General features: G+C 33.1%; 2 protein-coding genes across 2 annotated transcripts in view; both read left to right on the top strand.

Moving 5' to 3' along the window:
• Window positions 1-4,571: 4,571 nt before the first annotated feature.
• LOC139522529 (tomoregulin-2-like) lies at window positions 4,572-10,864 on the top strand. Its single transcript, XM_071316008.1, has 4 exons — window positions 4,572-4,686; window positions 9,057-9,177; window positions 9,629-9,931; window positions 10,637-10,864. Exons 1-4 carry the CDS (start codon window positions 4,650-4,652, stop codon window positions 10,728-10,730), a joined length of 555 nt encoding a protein of 184 aa, XP_071172109.1. The 5' UTR covers window positions 4,572-4,649; the 3' UTR covers window positions 10,731-10,864.
• A 2,849-nt stretch (window positions 10,865-13,713) lies between these two features.
• Window positions 13,714-15,267, top strand: part of LOC139524509 (uncharacterized) — a 62,868-nt gene continuing 61,314 nt past the window's right edge. The window contains exon 1 of the mRNA XM_071319329.1: window positions 13,714-13,831. The gene's annotated coding sequence lies outside the window, so the exon portion shown is untranslated. The remainder of the gene's footprint in view (window positions 13,832-15,267) is intronic.

Genomic DNA, 15,267 nt, shown 5'->3' with positions numbered 1-15,267 from the left:
CTCACACACACACACACACTACGGAAACTGTACATAACAGCCATTGGACTAATTTTCAAAAACATTGGTCTTTTTTGTATTCTGATAAAATTACCTACATGAACTTTTTCAACTTCATACTTCGTCCGTGTCTTTCTATTTGAGCGTCACTGATGAGTCTTTTGTAAACACAACGGGCGACTGACAGACACAATTTAATCGTGGCATCTATGATAAGTTTATTTGATAGCATAAATTTAAACTTTCAGAGAAACCGTTGTTGTTTTCAACAAAAGAATATCTCAAGGAAATTTTAAATCCAAATTTTCAAGAAAATTTCGAATGTCCACTATTTTAACTATTTTTTTGTTAGATTTGTTTCATTGATAGTGATATTTGTTTGTCTTTTCATAAAAAGAAGTTATTTTTTCATATGATGAAGGATATCACATAAACAGTTATGTCTTCTTAATGTCTTGACATTTATCTTGAAATTGATTATGAAGATCACGGTACGGGATTACCTTAATGTTGCTCTATTGAACTTTTTATTTCTATGTGAGTGAAACTCCTAACGCCATCATGAGTTGGTTGACCGTTATGGAATAACCGTTTCACAGATGATATCGGATATGTTTCTATGTCGTAACTACAATCCCCTTCCCTTTTCCCTTTTCATGAATGTGACATACCGAATTAGACTATTTACCGGGTCTGTTATAACATGAGCAACACGACGGTGCCACATGTGGAGCAGAATCTGCTTACCCTTCCGGAGCACCTGGTATCACCCCAGATTTTGGTGGGGTTCGTGTTTCTCAGTCTTTTGTTTTCTATATTGTTTCTTGTGTACTATTATTTGTCTTTCTCATTTTAAGCAAAGGTATTTTCGATTTATCAGTTTGGCTGTTTCTTTGGTATCTTTTGCCCTCTATTATAGGAAATGTATATGGATAATGTATGATACAATTGCTATCATATCTGATGGTTTTCATTTCCTATTAGGACGTCCTAAATATTGACAACAGTCGTTTTCCGAAGTTTAAATCGATTATGAAGACAAAACATGATAACCCACAACCAAAGTACTTAAGTACTGAACATCGGAGGACTGCAAGTTCTTGTGGATGGTCACAAGCACTTGTCTCAGGTAAAAACCCATCTCTGTACCTAAAAGTGATGTGAATGTACAGATATAAAAAACATACAAGGAATTCAATCTCACCGCTATTATATAATAGTGATACAAATCAGTATACTCCGGTTTGAGTAATTGTATATGAGAGTTACTTGTATACATTTAATTTTTATCTATTTGTATATCATTATATTCTACCATATTAATATTAGTGCAGTGTAAGTGCATAGTGGACAACCTCCTGTGATAATTGTATTCTTCTAATAGATTGGATTTGAGTAAGCACTAATATTTTCCCGCAAAGCATTCAATCTCCCATGCAGAGTTATTAGTCCTTGAGGGAGAGTAAGGACCGATAACTCTGCATGAGAGATTGCAAAAGTTCTTGTGATATTCTTCAACATGCGTTAACATGCATACAATCTAACTTTCTTTCATCTTGTAACAGTATTAAAACATTTGACTTTTCTACTCTTTACACAAGTATTCCACATTCCAAACTAAAAGACAAATTGAAAAAGTTGGTATTACTTTGCTTCATAAAAAAGAATGGCCAACGTAGATACAAGTATCTTGTCTTAGGGAAGGATAAATCATACTTTGTAAAGAATCACTCTGATTCAAACAAAAAATTCTCTGAAACCGATATTATCAAGATGCTTGATTTCTTGATTGACAACATATTTGTAACGTTCGGAGGACGTATTTTTCAACAGAATGTCGGCATCCCAATGGGAACAAACTGTGCCCCTCTACTTACCAACTTGTTTCTTTATTATTATGAGGCTGACTTCATGCAGGAACTTCTTAGGAAGAAAGATAAGAAGTTAGCAATATCCTTTAACTCTACTTTCCGCTATATAGATGACGTTCTTTCACTAAACAATTCAAAATTTGGTGACTATGTGGAACGCATCTATCCCATCGAATTGGAGATAAAGGATACTACAGATACAGTTAAGTCGGCTTCATATCTTGACTTACATCTAGAAATTGACAATGAGGGTCGGTTGAAAACAAAACTTTACGACAAAAGAGATGATTTCAGCTTTCCAATTGTGAACTTTCCATTTCTAAGTAGCAACATTCCAGCAGCACCAGCATACGGGGTATATATCTCCCAATTGATACGATATTCCCGTGCTTGCATTTCCTATCATGATTTTCTTGATAGAGGGTTACTGCTCACAAGGAAGCTATTAAACCAAGAGTTCCAAATGGTGAAGTTGAAATCATCCCTTCATAAATTTTACGGACGCCATCACGAGTTGGTTGACCGTTATGGAATAACCGTTTCACAAATGATATCGGATATGTTCCTTACGTCGTAACTTCAATCCCCTTCCCTTTCATGTGACCTACCGAATTAGACTATTTACCGGATTTGTAATCACATAAGCAATACGACGGGTGCCACATGTGGAGCAGGATCTGCTTACCCTTCCGGAGCACCTGAGATCACCCCTAGTTTTTGGTGGGGTTCGTGTTGTTTATTCTATAGTTTTCTATGTTGTGTCATATGTACTGTTGTTTTTCTGTTTGTCTTTTTCATTTTTAGCCATGGCGTTGTCAGTTTGTTTTAGATTTATGAGTTTGACTGTCCCTTTGGTATCTTTCGTCCCTCTTTTAACACAATTTTTATGTGTGTGTGCATAGATATTAATAATTTTTTTTACATATATATACTCAAAACATTTTTATATAATCAATTGTTGTTCTAAATAAAATGTTTTATGATTATTCATTGAAAAAATGAATTTATAACAAGCGATAAGAATTGTTACTTTGCACTCGATGATGTCCGTGTATTAATAGATTATAGACCGGTTTCCAGTCAAACACGTTACGTATTGGAAATATCTCTCGCAACAATACATCGGAATGCTCTCACGGTAATCACGATGTAAAAACTGAGCCTGGAAATCGCACGAACTAGAAAAAAGCAAGACTTGGATAAAAATGCCTGGTATCATTGATGAGTTGTTACATCAATCCAGTTGTTTACTAGTTTACAAAAGTTATTAACAAATATTTGTAATCCCTCAAAACAAAAGATTTTTTATAGACAAATATGAGGAATGAAGAGCCATTATACAAGAACTGACGAGGTATCTGCCTTTCGAAAAAATCTTGTTATGAAGCTACACTGGTTTTGTCAGGAGTAAACCTGCTTAAAGTAGTTTAATTATGTGGAAAAAATGTTCAGTAGAAGCTCACAAAAATCAATAAAAGGCACTTTATTTCTATTTTTCAGAACTATATAATACAGTATCAATTAAAGTTTGTGTTTTCAAAAGCATGTTAAAAAGATCTGACAGTCTTTAATCTAGTTGTTGAACCATCAAAAAATTCTTATGATTAAGATTTTCAGTTGTCGTTTAAAGTATTGTAAAAGAAAAAACGGTAATCTTTAGAAATTGTTTTATAGATCATAGATCAAAACGGCCAATTAACAATTTTCGTATCCATTATTTATGAACCCTGTTTATATTGTAAAAAAATATGCTACTTTGAATGCATTTTTTTGTTAGCTTAGAATGAAAAACACATTTGAAAGATTAGGGACAAAAAGGCCCAAAAAAACGACTTGTGCAGATCGGCCATAATCATATTGAGAAAAGGATACCGAACTTTTTTTTCTAAGAAACTTTACCTGTTATTTTTTTTATGTCAGAACATAACGTTACCTGCCGACAAATGTATCGTACAGCATACAAATAATGAGTTGAAAACAAGTGCGTACTGTCACAAACTCCAAGCACCAATGTTCTGGAAAGAAATACAAGTTATACTTTGACCAAAGACAGTTAAAAAAAGTAAATCACAAAAAATACTGAACTTCGAGGAAAATACAAAACGGATAGTCCCTAATAAAATGGCAAAATGGCAAAATCAAATGATAAAACACATCGAACGAATGGACAACACCTGTCATATTCCTGACTTGATACAGGTATTTTCAAATGTAAAAAATGGTACATTAACCCAGTTTTATAGCGCTAAACCTCTCACTTGTATGACAATCGCATCAAATAGAACTTATACCGGATGATGACTTAATTGTACGGAGAAATGGAAGTTTAGCACCATATAGGCCTAACTCTTTTAGGCTAAGCGTCTTCTTAAGCATCCTGGAACAAATCAGGATACAATCGTTGTTATTTATATATCCTCTCTGACAATATAGCTATTCTTTTACGATATTACTAGGAAATATGGAATTTTACTACTGAAATAACCTTTAGCTAATATTGGTTAATATGATTCATCTACTTGACTTTTCGTTTGATTTCCATTCGATGAAACGTTACTTCAAACCATCAATTAGTATATATGAACTTTTATTAGGTATGTAGACCACGGGTTAAACTCTTAATTCCATTATTACGTAAGCATGTTTGCTTTTTGAGGTGTTTTAAAGACAGATTCAAGGGTTGGTAAACATGACTTAAAAATTTGTTTAATCCTCTCATCACGTTTAAATGATTCAGACCAAACGTTCAGATGATTTGGATTGTTTGAGAGTACCAGGATGTTATGGTTTCTTATGATTACATATTACATAACAGGTATGTAGATTATGCAGATAGTATATGAAATACGAGCAATTGTAAGGTCAATTTTAAAAGGTTTTTATCGTGTTAATAGGCCATAGTAAGTATTTAGTTTTCAGCTTATGACTGTATGGATAGCGATTTCGTAAAGTGGTAAAAGTATTACGATTATGGAAATGACATTATAATCACTCAAGCTTTTGTTTTATTAGATGTTTTCAGAGATTTCGATACGATAACATTTCAAATTCCAAGTTTATTAGAAAGAAAACAAGCAAACGCAAATGAGGAAATAAACAATAACAATTGAAAGAGGTAAGATTTTACCAAGGCAAACACATGACACCAAAGATGAGCAAAAATTTGTTAAAACAAAACGCAATGCTGACCAAATTGAGCAGCATGAACCGTTTTAAATGGCTTGGATGACCTAAGGTTCTTCGAAAGTGTTGAAATATCTTCGTGTTTGAGAAACCTTAAGTTTTAACGTAAAACATTCTAAGTTAAGGATTTTGATTTAAATTATGATATTTTCAGCATGATATAATAATTTACAGAAATGGGGTATATTTAAACGGGTGTCACATGTGGAGCAGGATCTGCTTATCCTTCTGGAACACTCCTAGTTTTTGGGGGTTCGTGTTGCTCAGTCTTAAGTTTTCTATGTTGCTTCCTGTGTACTATTATTTGTCTGTTTGTCTTTTTTTTTTTCATTTTTAGCCATGGCGTTGTCAGTTTAATTTCGATTTATGAGTTTGACTGTTCCACTGGTATTTTTCGCCCCTCTTTTAAAAAGAATCTTGTTTAGATTTATCAATTGTAATTGAAATGTTTTAAACCGTGTCTTCGGGATAATTCAAGATGACCTATTATAACAAACGACGTACAATACACATTCTCTGTAGCGTACCATTCCAGACTACGTGAACTAACAAGTAAACGTTGATCTGTGGTATGCGACCCAATAGCACGAAAATAAACTGTAGACGTTTCGCTAGGGAACGTTAAAATAATTGCATTGTGACCGGAATGGTCCTTCATACATCGATTCACTACTTCATAGTTTGAAACAAGACTGAAACATTCCATTTGTCTGTTTTGGTTTTGCATTTGAAAAGAGGATTAATTTTACCAACATTAAGATACTTTTGAACAAATATAGTCCAACTGGAAAACTCTCAATGTACAAAATGATCTATTACTTTTTACTAGTACAATAAATTGGAAAATTCTGAAAAGAACTAAAATTTAAACATTAATAGAATTAAGAAGATATGGTATCAGTGCCAATGGGTACGAAGTTTCGTGGATTCCGCAAAACTTGCATTTTCGGGGATATTTTATTTCGACGTTTTGACGAACAATTTAAAATTCGTTATACATGTATTCGTGGTTCCCGGGTAACCACGAAATGTATTAAATATATGAAAATAGTGGAATTAACTTTTTTTTGGAGTGTAAAAACTCTTTGGATTTTTTAGATAAATTACGTGCTTTCGATGGTCCTCTTGATTCTGTTGAAAGTTTACTCTTTACACTACACTTCCACACAATCTGATCAAACAAAATTTTTCCTATTTTAATTAAATGATCGTTTGGTAAATCTGAATGCAAATATATTTGCTGCAACTCATTTCAAGCCTTCTTCTCTAATGATAGCGGTAAATATGATGGCCAGATATACTTACTGGAGGTTTGATGAGTTAATGTTCTCCTTCATAATATTTATGTACGTTTCGGCAAAACAGTTTATCGACAGGTTGGAGGTATTCCAATGGGCACTAATTGCGCCCATTTGATAGCAGACTTGTTTGTGTACTGTTTTGATTCACAGTTTATGACCAAACTCAGCAAAGACCCGTCTAAATTGCATTTAATTGATAATTCATCAACACATTACGTTATCTTGATGATAATTTTCGTCAAATAATCAAGAATTTTCTCAATATACTGCCTAAATTTAACAAAAGGAACTTACTTTGAATAAATCAAATTTAAACGGTAAAAACTGTCCTATCCTAGATTTTTTTTTAGATATTTCGGTTTTACACGGGAAACTCAGCACTAAAATTAACGATAAAAGGGACGATTGTTCGTTCCCTACGGTAAGTTTCCCTTCTTAGATGGTGATGTTCCTTTAGCACCATCTTACGTTGTTTATGTTTCACAACTCGTTCGCTATGCCCGTGACTGTTGTGACGTTATTGATTTTAACGAACGTAATCTATATATTACTGGCAAATTATTAAATTAAATACAGGGATTTCGTTACCACAAATTGCTTAAAACCTTTACTAAATTCTTCCATAGATATAAAGATTTGGTTTGAAGTTTGGTTGTACCTGTAGAAAACTTCAAAAGGGATAACACATCCTCATTTTTGTCGAGCCTTCGACTTTAGTCGAAAAAGCGAGACTAAGCGATCCTACATTCCGTCGTCGTCGGCGTCGTCGTCGTCGTCGGCGGCGTCCACAAATATTCACTCTGTGGTTAAAGTTTTTGAAATTTTAATAACTTTCTTAAACTATACTGAATTTCTACCAAACTTGGACAGAAGCTTGTTTATGATCATAAGAAAGTATCAAGAAGTAAATTTTGTGAAAATAAATTTCCACTTTTCCGTATTTTACTTATAAATGGACTTAGTTTTTCTGCGAGGAAACATTACATTCACTCTGTGGTTAAAGTTTTTAAAATTTTAATAACTTTCATAAACTATCCTTGATTTGTACCAAACTTGGACAGAAGCTTGTTCATGATTATAAGATAGTATCAAGAAGAAAATTTTGTAAAAATAAATTTCCACTTTTCCGTATTTTACTTATAAATGGACTTAGTTTTTTTTGCCAGAAACAAAACATTCACTCTGTGGTTTAAGTTTATAAAATTTTTATAATGTTCTTAAACTATCCTGGATTTCTACCAAACTTAGACAAAAGCTTATTTCTGATTATAAGATATTATTCAGAAGTAAATTTTGTAAAAAAAAAATTCACTTTTTCCGTATTTTACTTATAAATGGACTTAGTTTTTCTTCCAGTTAACATTACATACAGTCTGCAGTTAAAGTTTATAAAACATTTATTAGATTCATAAACTATCCTGGATTTTTTTTACCAAACTTGGAAGCTTCTTTCAATCAAAAGACAGTATCGTGAGGGAAATTTTTATTGATGTTTTTCCTCATTTTTGTTGAGTCTGCGATTAACAGAAAAAGTAGGCGAGACACCGGGTTCCGTGGAACCCTTACGAATTTTTTCGGAAATTTTGTTTACCATGCCCGGAAATGTGGAAACGATCCTGGTAAACTTATCGATCCTTTAAATAAACTTATTATAAAAAGTTACCAATTCAACACTGTAATTAGGTCACTGAATATTGTTTTTATAGGTATCAATATTGATTTTGTTATCAGTAAATTAAAATAAAACTAAATATTATTGTTATATACATATACACATTCATGGATCTATAATCTGTCGATATCTGTATCCTGGCATTGCACAAGGTCATGTTTTTCTCTGACGATTTATGACGTCTTAACCCAAATCCATTGGATGTTTGATGTGTATAGATTGACAATGTAGTCTTAGTTGAATGATTTTTCTATTAGTTGTTAGTGGCTTTGAACTAGCTGGCAATAACTGTGAGTACTCTCAGATCTGAACTTAGCGTCTTTTTGTTGCTGGGATGTACTTGTAGTATTTGTATTTGTATCCATTTGATGAGTTAAGCTATTTTCAACTGATTTTTATAGTTTTTCTTATGTTGTACTGTTACACCACTGTCCCAGGTTAGAGAGGGTTGGGATCCCTCAAAAATGTTTAACCCCGCCACATTCTGTATGTATGTGTCTGTCCCATTTCAGTAACCTGTATTTCAGTGGTTGTTGTTTGTTTATATGTTACTTATTTGTTTTTCGTTATTTTTTGTACGTAAATTATGTTGTTAGTTTTCTAATCCCACCACATTCTGTATGTATGTGTCTGTCCAATTTCAGGAGCCTGTATTTCAGTGGTTGTCGTTTGTTTATATGTTACTTATTGGTTTTCGTTATTTTTTTGTACTTAAATTAGGCCGTTAGTTTTCACGTAGCTGACTATGCGGTATGGGCTTTGCTAATTGTTAAAAGCCATACGGTGACCTATAGTTGTTAATGTCTGTGTCATTTGGTCTCATTGGCAATCATACCACATCTTCCTTTTTATATCCAACGAATAATAATAAATCCACAGTATAAATAACCGAACTTGCTTCTGTAAGAATATACGAAGGTGACACGTTACCTGCCAGCTTGAGTCTAGTCACATTACGTGTATGTCTACGAGGAAAGTTATCCTTTCATTTCTCATTTTAGTAAACGTGTTCATGTTTTATTTTTTTAGATTTCACTTCTTCTCAATCAGATCTTTGTTCCAAAGTGCTTACGATAGATTGTGATGGTCAGTACGTGTCATCTAAAGACGAGTCTGTATGTGCCTCAGACCTTGTCACTTATAAAACTTGGTGAGTTGAAAAAAAATGTTCAACATCGAACATAATCATTGAAAGTAGTGCTAACCTGCAGTCGCTAGGGGACTGTGCGAGGAAATGATGCACCTGCTTAGATTCTTAACATTAATCTTAATCTAATCTTTGGAGGGAAAACCTAAAATATGACACAGAAGAAAGAGTCGTTTGGGGCAGGCACCATGTACAAGGTGAACACATACACGGTTCGAAATATCATTTAATAACCATTGTAAGTCTGTTCATAGATGGAAGTATTTTTTATTTTGATTCCGTTTTTTGTTTGTTGGTGAATTTAATCTTTTACAATTTTCTAAGTTACGAACGAATGTAGCCAATAAGAATTCTCCATAAAAAGACCGAAACATTAATAAAAAGAGTTTGTTCATTGATATCGGCCATTTTGATTAATATGTTATTTATTCAATATGTTTTTATTATTTTATAGTTGTCATTTTGCACAAGCCAAATGCCTAGATGGACAAATAATGATTATATCTGAGGGACCTTGCTCTAATGCAACATATCTTTTAAATGCAACAGCTGCTTTTGCTCAAACGTGTGGTACTTTTCTACCACCTGCCGAGATAACTACAACTAGCACAGCAACGGCCAATATTAAAACAACATCAACTTCAGATAATGATCCCTTTGATCATATATTTTGTTCTGGTATAAACAGTGGTGCCATAACGTGTCCAGACACATTAGATCCTTACTGTGGGACTAATGGTAAATTCTATCTCAATAAGTAAGTACATGTATAAAATCAAGACGGATGGGTTTACTGACTTTTGTTACCCTACAGTACCTTCTGGAACACGATAGTGTTACACTTTTTGTTAGATATTGGTTTTTTTCTCCAATTAATCTTTTTAACGGCAGTGACAAAAATAAAGAACAAATACAACAGTTTTTCACCGCCAAAATTATGTTTGTTCTGAATTACCTTTGTATGACCACTCATGTAATTAACTAAATGCATTCATCGATACAGTTAAGAAGCTTACCCAGTAACTATACATGGATTCATTTAGCATGACAAAATATGTCCAGTATATAGAAATGTGTTTGTTAACTAAAATATTTCCTACAGCAGTGTAACTTCTTAATATGAAGGGGGGATCGACATATGTTTTATTCCACTAAAACAGTAGTCACAGTTGCATCTTTGTTTTACCTGTAGGTCTTTTATATCGATATTAATTTTTTGTTCATTAATTGTTTCAAAATTATTTTGACACTTCAAAAAATATAAGGTTGAGTATTCAAATCTTTAAAATCAAAACAGTAATTATATACATCAAACAAACTGAATTGATCGCTGAGTCAATATTTGCATTACACTTTAAAAATAGGAATTTAAGACTTATATCGAAAATCTTACTATACGCTCCATCAGTTCACATTATTTTCAACTACAAAATAATAAGATTATTATATTTCTGTGTTTTAGGTGTGATTTCCAAACCGCCAGGTGTACCAATCCGAGTTTATCGATACAACCAATCAGATTGTGCAAAGGACCAACGCCTACTCCAGTAGGGTAGCAAATTATTGTCACAGATTATGCTAAATACAGCTCTGTTTAAAATCGGATACGTTATATTATCCTACAAGTCGTTTATGAAGTGAAGCAAGCTGTTGGTTAGAACAGACATCTGCGTTTGCATAATGGCGTCAATCAGAAAAAAAAATAATAAAAAAATAAAAAGTTTTTTGGTATAACAAACCATACTGAGTAAAAAAGTTTAGCAAAATATTTCAAAATACTATTCTCCTAAACATGACAAACAACAAATTAAAAATGGAAATGGGGAATGTGTCAAAGAGACAACACCACGACCAGACAGCAGAAAACCGCCGAAGGCCACCAATGGGTCTTCAACACAGCGACAAGATCCTGCACCCGTTGGCAGGCTTCAGCTTTCCCCTAAACAAAATGTGTATTAGTTCAATGAAAAATACGTCACACCATATTCCAAAACATAAAAATGAACTAAAATAAATTAAAAAAAAAAACAACATACAAGACTAACAAAGGTCAAATGCTCTAAACTTAGAACAGGCGCAAAATGTCTTTAACTTAAGTTATAGTGTATTCTCAGCGAGTTTTATCCCACATCTCCTGTAAATCTAACAAAAGCGATATTTGAAAGATATTTGATTATTCACCCTACGTTGTTAGGTTCAATATTATCTAGTAATTCTAATAGAACAGCCAACCTCGTCTGAATGGCTCGTCTTTTCTTTTCTTTTCGTGTTTCGACTTTTAATACATCAACTAACAGACATAGAAAATAATCGAAGACTGTACAATACTTCTTGATCTAGGTCACGTTAAAGTATATATTTTTTACCATAACCACAAAGTTCTATATTAAAAGTATAATAACGAAAAAAAATAGAATTCCTCTGACAAGTTTTCTTACTTGGGACAGACAAATGCAAATGTTGCAGAAGTCAACAAGTTCCTTTATATCTTAGATATTCGAATAACAAACGATAAATCAAAAACACGCACAATTGACTGGATTTTGTTTTTGGTGTTTTAACGCCACTTTTAATTAAAGCATCGCATTTAGGCTATTTCGTGGCGATCAGTTTTATTTGATGGAGGAAACCTGAGTGTCTGGAGAAAACCATCGACCTTCGATAGCAAAACTGACAATCCTAGTCAATAAAGATAGGTGTTGTGTGCACCCGCACGAGGGAGGTTCTGATCGCGGATCCCGCTTAATGTTTTGTTAGATTCCCGTTTCCCGCTTACACTATGTACGTAAGCAAGTTTCATTTTTTTTTGTAATTTCCCGTTCCCCGCTAGACTTCATTTCCCGTTTTCACGGCACAATAATTTGACTTTCACGTGTCACACTTACAACAAATTAGCAATCCCGCGTCACGCTTAGACCCCAATGAGACCAACTTCGAGCTCACAACCTCAGTGTTGACTGGCTAGTGATTACAGTAGTAACTACTTAGACCACTCGGCCAACTAGGCCCCGACGCACAATAAAAATAGCTAAGAAAACCCTATTCAACCCTATAATAATGATATTTTAGTCAACACCAATTACAGGAACTACAACAAGAAGTGTTATAAGGTATGAAAGAATATCAGCAATTACTGATAGCAAACCTATTGAAGAAAATATTGACGGCCTGTACTGTAATATGATTTTAATATGTGTGGTTTTACATCGAAGCATCGTGGGAAATATTTTAAAACCACATTAGCCGAATGATATCCGCGTTTTTGTCCACCACCACAACCTTGAATCAGTAGAGTGTGCTGTAGTACTTTGTCCTACTAGTTGCGAATTACTTCTAGATTTTTTTTGCTTGTGTATCGTTCCTATACGCGTAAACATATTGCATTTGTACTGACTATGGACATGATTCAAATTGGGTTATCTCCCATTTCCAGGAAAAAAAATCTCAATTCAGAAATACAAGTATGCCTAATTGGTCATTTACGTAAGTGAAGTTTGTAATTAATGCCGAAAGTCCGAAAGACTGTAACAACTAAGTATCTGCTGTGTGTTTACTAGAAAAGTCCGGACGACAGTGAATCTTTAACTAAGTATTTATTGTGTGTCTAATAGTAAAGTCCGTTACGGCATGGGTAACAATGTAGGGTTTATAATTTGTCTCATTACAAGCATAATACGAGCAAAAGAAGACATCTTTTTCCTTGGAAGCTGGACAAAAGTTGCAAAGGACAGACGAACGCATGATCGCTACATCACTTTATACCACATGCTCCTCAAAGCGAGGGTACGATTAATGACTACATTTAGAGTGCTGTTTCTGATTTCGTTGCCTTCTTGAGAGCGGAAGTATAAAACCAATTGCTGTAGCTACATTAGCTAGCTCCTTGTAGTACACTTTTAACTTTATGTGTCGTTATTTTTATTTCTTTGTTCATGTAAGAAGTCGTCCTGTTGTAGCTACACTGCGCATGGTTTTATCGCATGTTTTTGTTTTACGACGTTTGATCTACATGTAGAACGGCATGTAAATTTGTTTAACCCAACCACATGAAGTGCGTGTACTAAGTCATGTTTTCTGGACAATGTATTATAAATAGGAAGATGTGGTATTATTGCAAACGACACAACACTCTGCCTGATACCGAATACGTTAATAAAGTATACGGCCTTCGACAATGAGCAAAACCCATAGTAAGGTATAATGTCTAACAACTAAAATGAGGAAACTAATGATCTTATTTATATACAAAACAATTATAAATGAAAAAAAATCAGCTCAAGATGAATTTCAATTGATCGATAAGTAACCCCCAAACCGCTGATGTACACTCTTTTAATTATAGTAAAACAGTTTTCGAACGGTAGAAGATTGTTTGCAAACCAAAATAAACATATACTAAAGGGAATAAGGCAAATTTAACTCATTCCATTTTAAACCTAGCGGTATATTTTTAAATGCCTTGACTTCATGTCAATACAGTAGTTATTAACAAAAATTAATTGTTAACCAGTTTTTATAATTAGCCTAGGTCAAAATGTAAACACATCTATTTTTAAAGTGTGGCTACATCGATATAACATTAAACAACATACAAGCATAATACATTGCTGTCTCTACAGAGATTCAAGGGACTTATATGTGAAAGAATAATGAACATGTATGTATACTTTAACAGGAAAATGGCTGCATGTTGTCATGGTTGCGGTTGTTATTATCTTTGTCGTATTAATTATGTTAAGTAGTCCCCCTTTTCGTAATTTTGGTTTACCGTTTTTCGTTGTATTTTACCCCTGTCTTTACATTATCGTATACATTGGGCAATGTTTCGTGCACACTTGCTCTTTTTATATATCTTTTTTTTTCAAGACGTGTTATTGTCAGGTTAATTGAATATGTGTTGCCAATGCATTTGTTACTGTAGCTAAGTACTAAACGATATGCTTTCTATTTCTCTTTATTTGAAGATCATAACTTAACTGAGTTAATACACCAAATAATTAAATTTTCCTCGCATGAATATTTATGTATGTGTTTATTTCTATTATAGAAACAACCATTATATTATGTTACTACAATTCTTGTTCAATTGATCATCTAACCAGTTCTTTGGACATTGAAAATCTTGGGAATTCCCCTATTGAATTTGGTTGTCGTTAAGTTGACAGTTTTGATTTCTTTTTTTTCTTTATATCACAAATAAACAATTTAACCTTCGCTAAGATACACATATACCTATTGCAGATCAGGAATTATAATTAACAAAGTATCTATTAAGCGTGTACACTTATTGGTAGAACTGTTGTGATTGAGGTTTAAATTGATTTTTCTATAAATGCTTACACAAAATATCCATTTAAACCTAGTATAAATAAATTTATGTTCATTGTGGCTTCTAAGATATTTTATTCATATGAGTATGTTGTACTATGACAAGCAAAACAGACGCTGTAAAAAGGGCATTAACTGTCATATTCCTGTTCACCCAATTGATTCAAATTAATAAACAATTAACTACATAAAAATGAGAGGATGTGGTATCAGTCTATGGAAGAAGCGTATCGATAAAAACTTTTCTTATATCACATAGCGATATTGTCTAATATCAATTGTAAATATGCAGACATTCCATGCGGAAAATGTTGTTTTCGGCAACGAAAAATTAAGAAAATACTTACTTTAAAACTTATTGTTCAAATATAAACAACAATTGAGTCTTAATATACATTCAGAAGATAGTTAGAAGCTAAAGTTTATGTCCGTGTAAAATTTGAAGTGCTGTGTTTTTTTTATATACATAAATAAACAATGCGATACTTTTAAAATATCATAGCGGTGTTTTTGTTATATCAATATTAGTACCGATTAGTATTAATATTAGACTGTTGTACCCATATTTTGACAATTTTACCTATTATGTCTGTTTTGTTCACGCATCGTTGTAAATATGACAGAATTTGACGAGACTGTCATACACGTGAGAGGTTAAGCGCTATAAAACCAGGTTCAATCCACCATTTTCAAAACTTGAAAAATGCCAGTACTGAGTCAGAAATATGACAGTTGTTATCTATTCGTTTGGTGTGTTTTATCATT

Source organism: Mytilus edulis, chromosome 5 (genome assembly GCF_963676685.1).
Source record: "Mytilus edulis chromosome 5, xbMytEdul2.2, whole genome shotgun sequence".
Classification (NCBI taxonomy): Eukaryota; Metazoa; Mollusca; class Bivalvia; order Mytilida; family Mytilidae; genus Mytilus; species Mytilus edulis.
Note: the sequence above shows the minus strand (reverse complement) of the source record. Positions and strands in the feature narration are given on the sequence as shown.

Excerpts from the sequence above, each read along its gene's own strand:
- LOC139522529 (XM_071316008.1), top strand. The coding sequence starts at position 4,650 with ATGTTATGGTTTCTTATGATTACATATTACATAACAG. Across the intron at positions 4,687-9,056 it reads GATTACATATTACATAACAG|ATTTCACTTCTTCTCAATCA; the intron begins GTATGTAGATTA and ends TTATTTTTTTAG. Across the intron at positions 9,178-9,628 it reads CTTGTCACTTATAAAACTTG|TTGTCATTTTGCACAAGCCA; the intron begins GTGAGTTGAAAA and ends ATTATTTTATAG.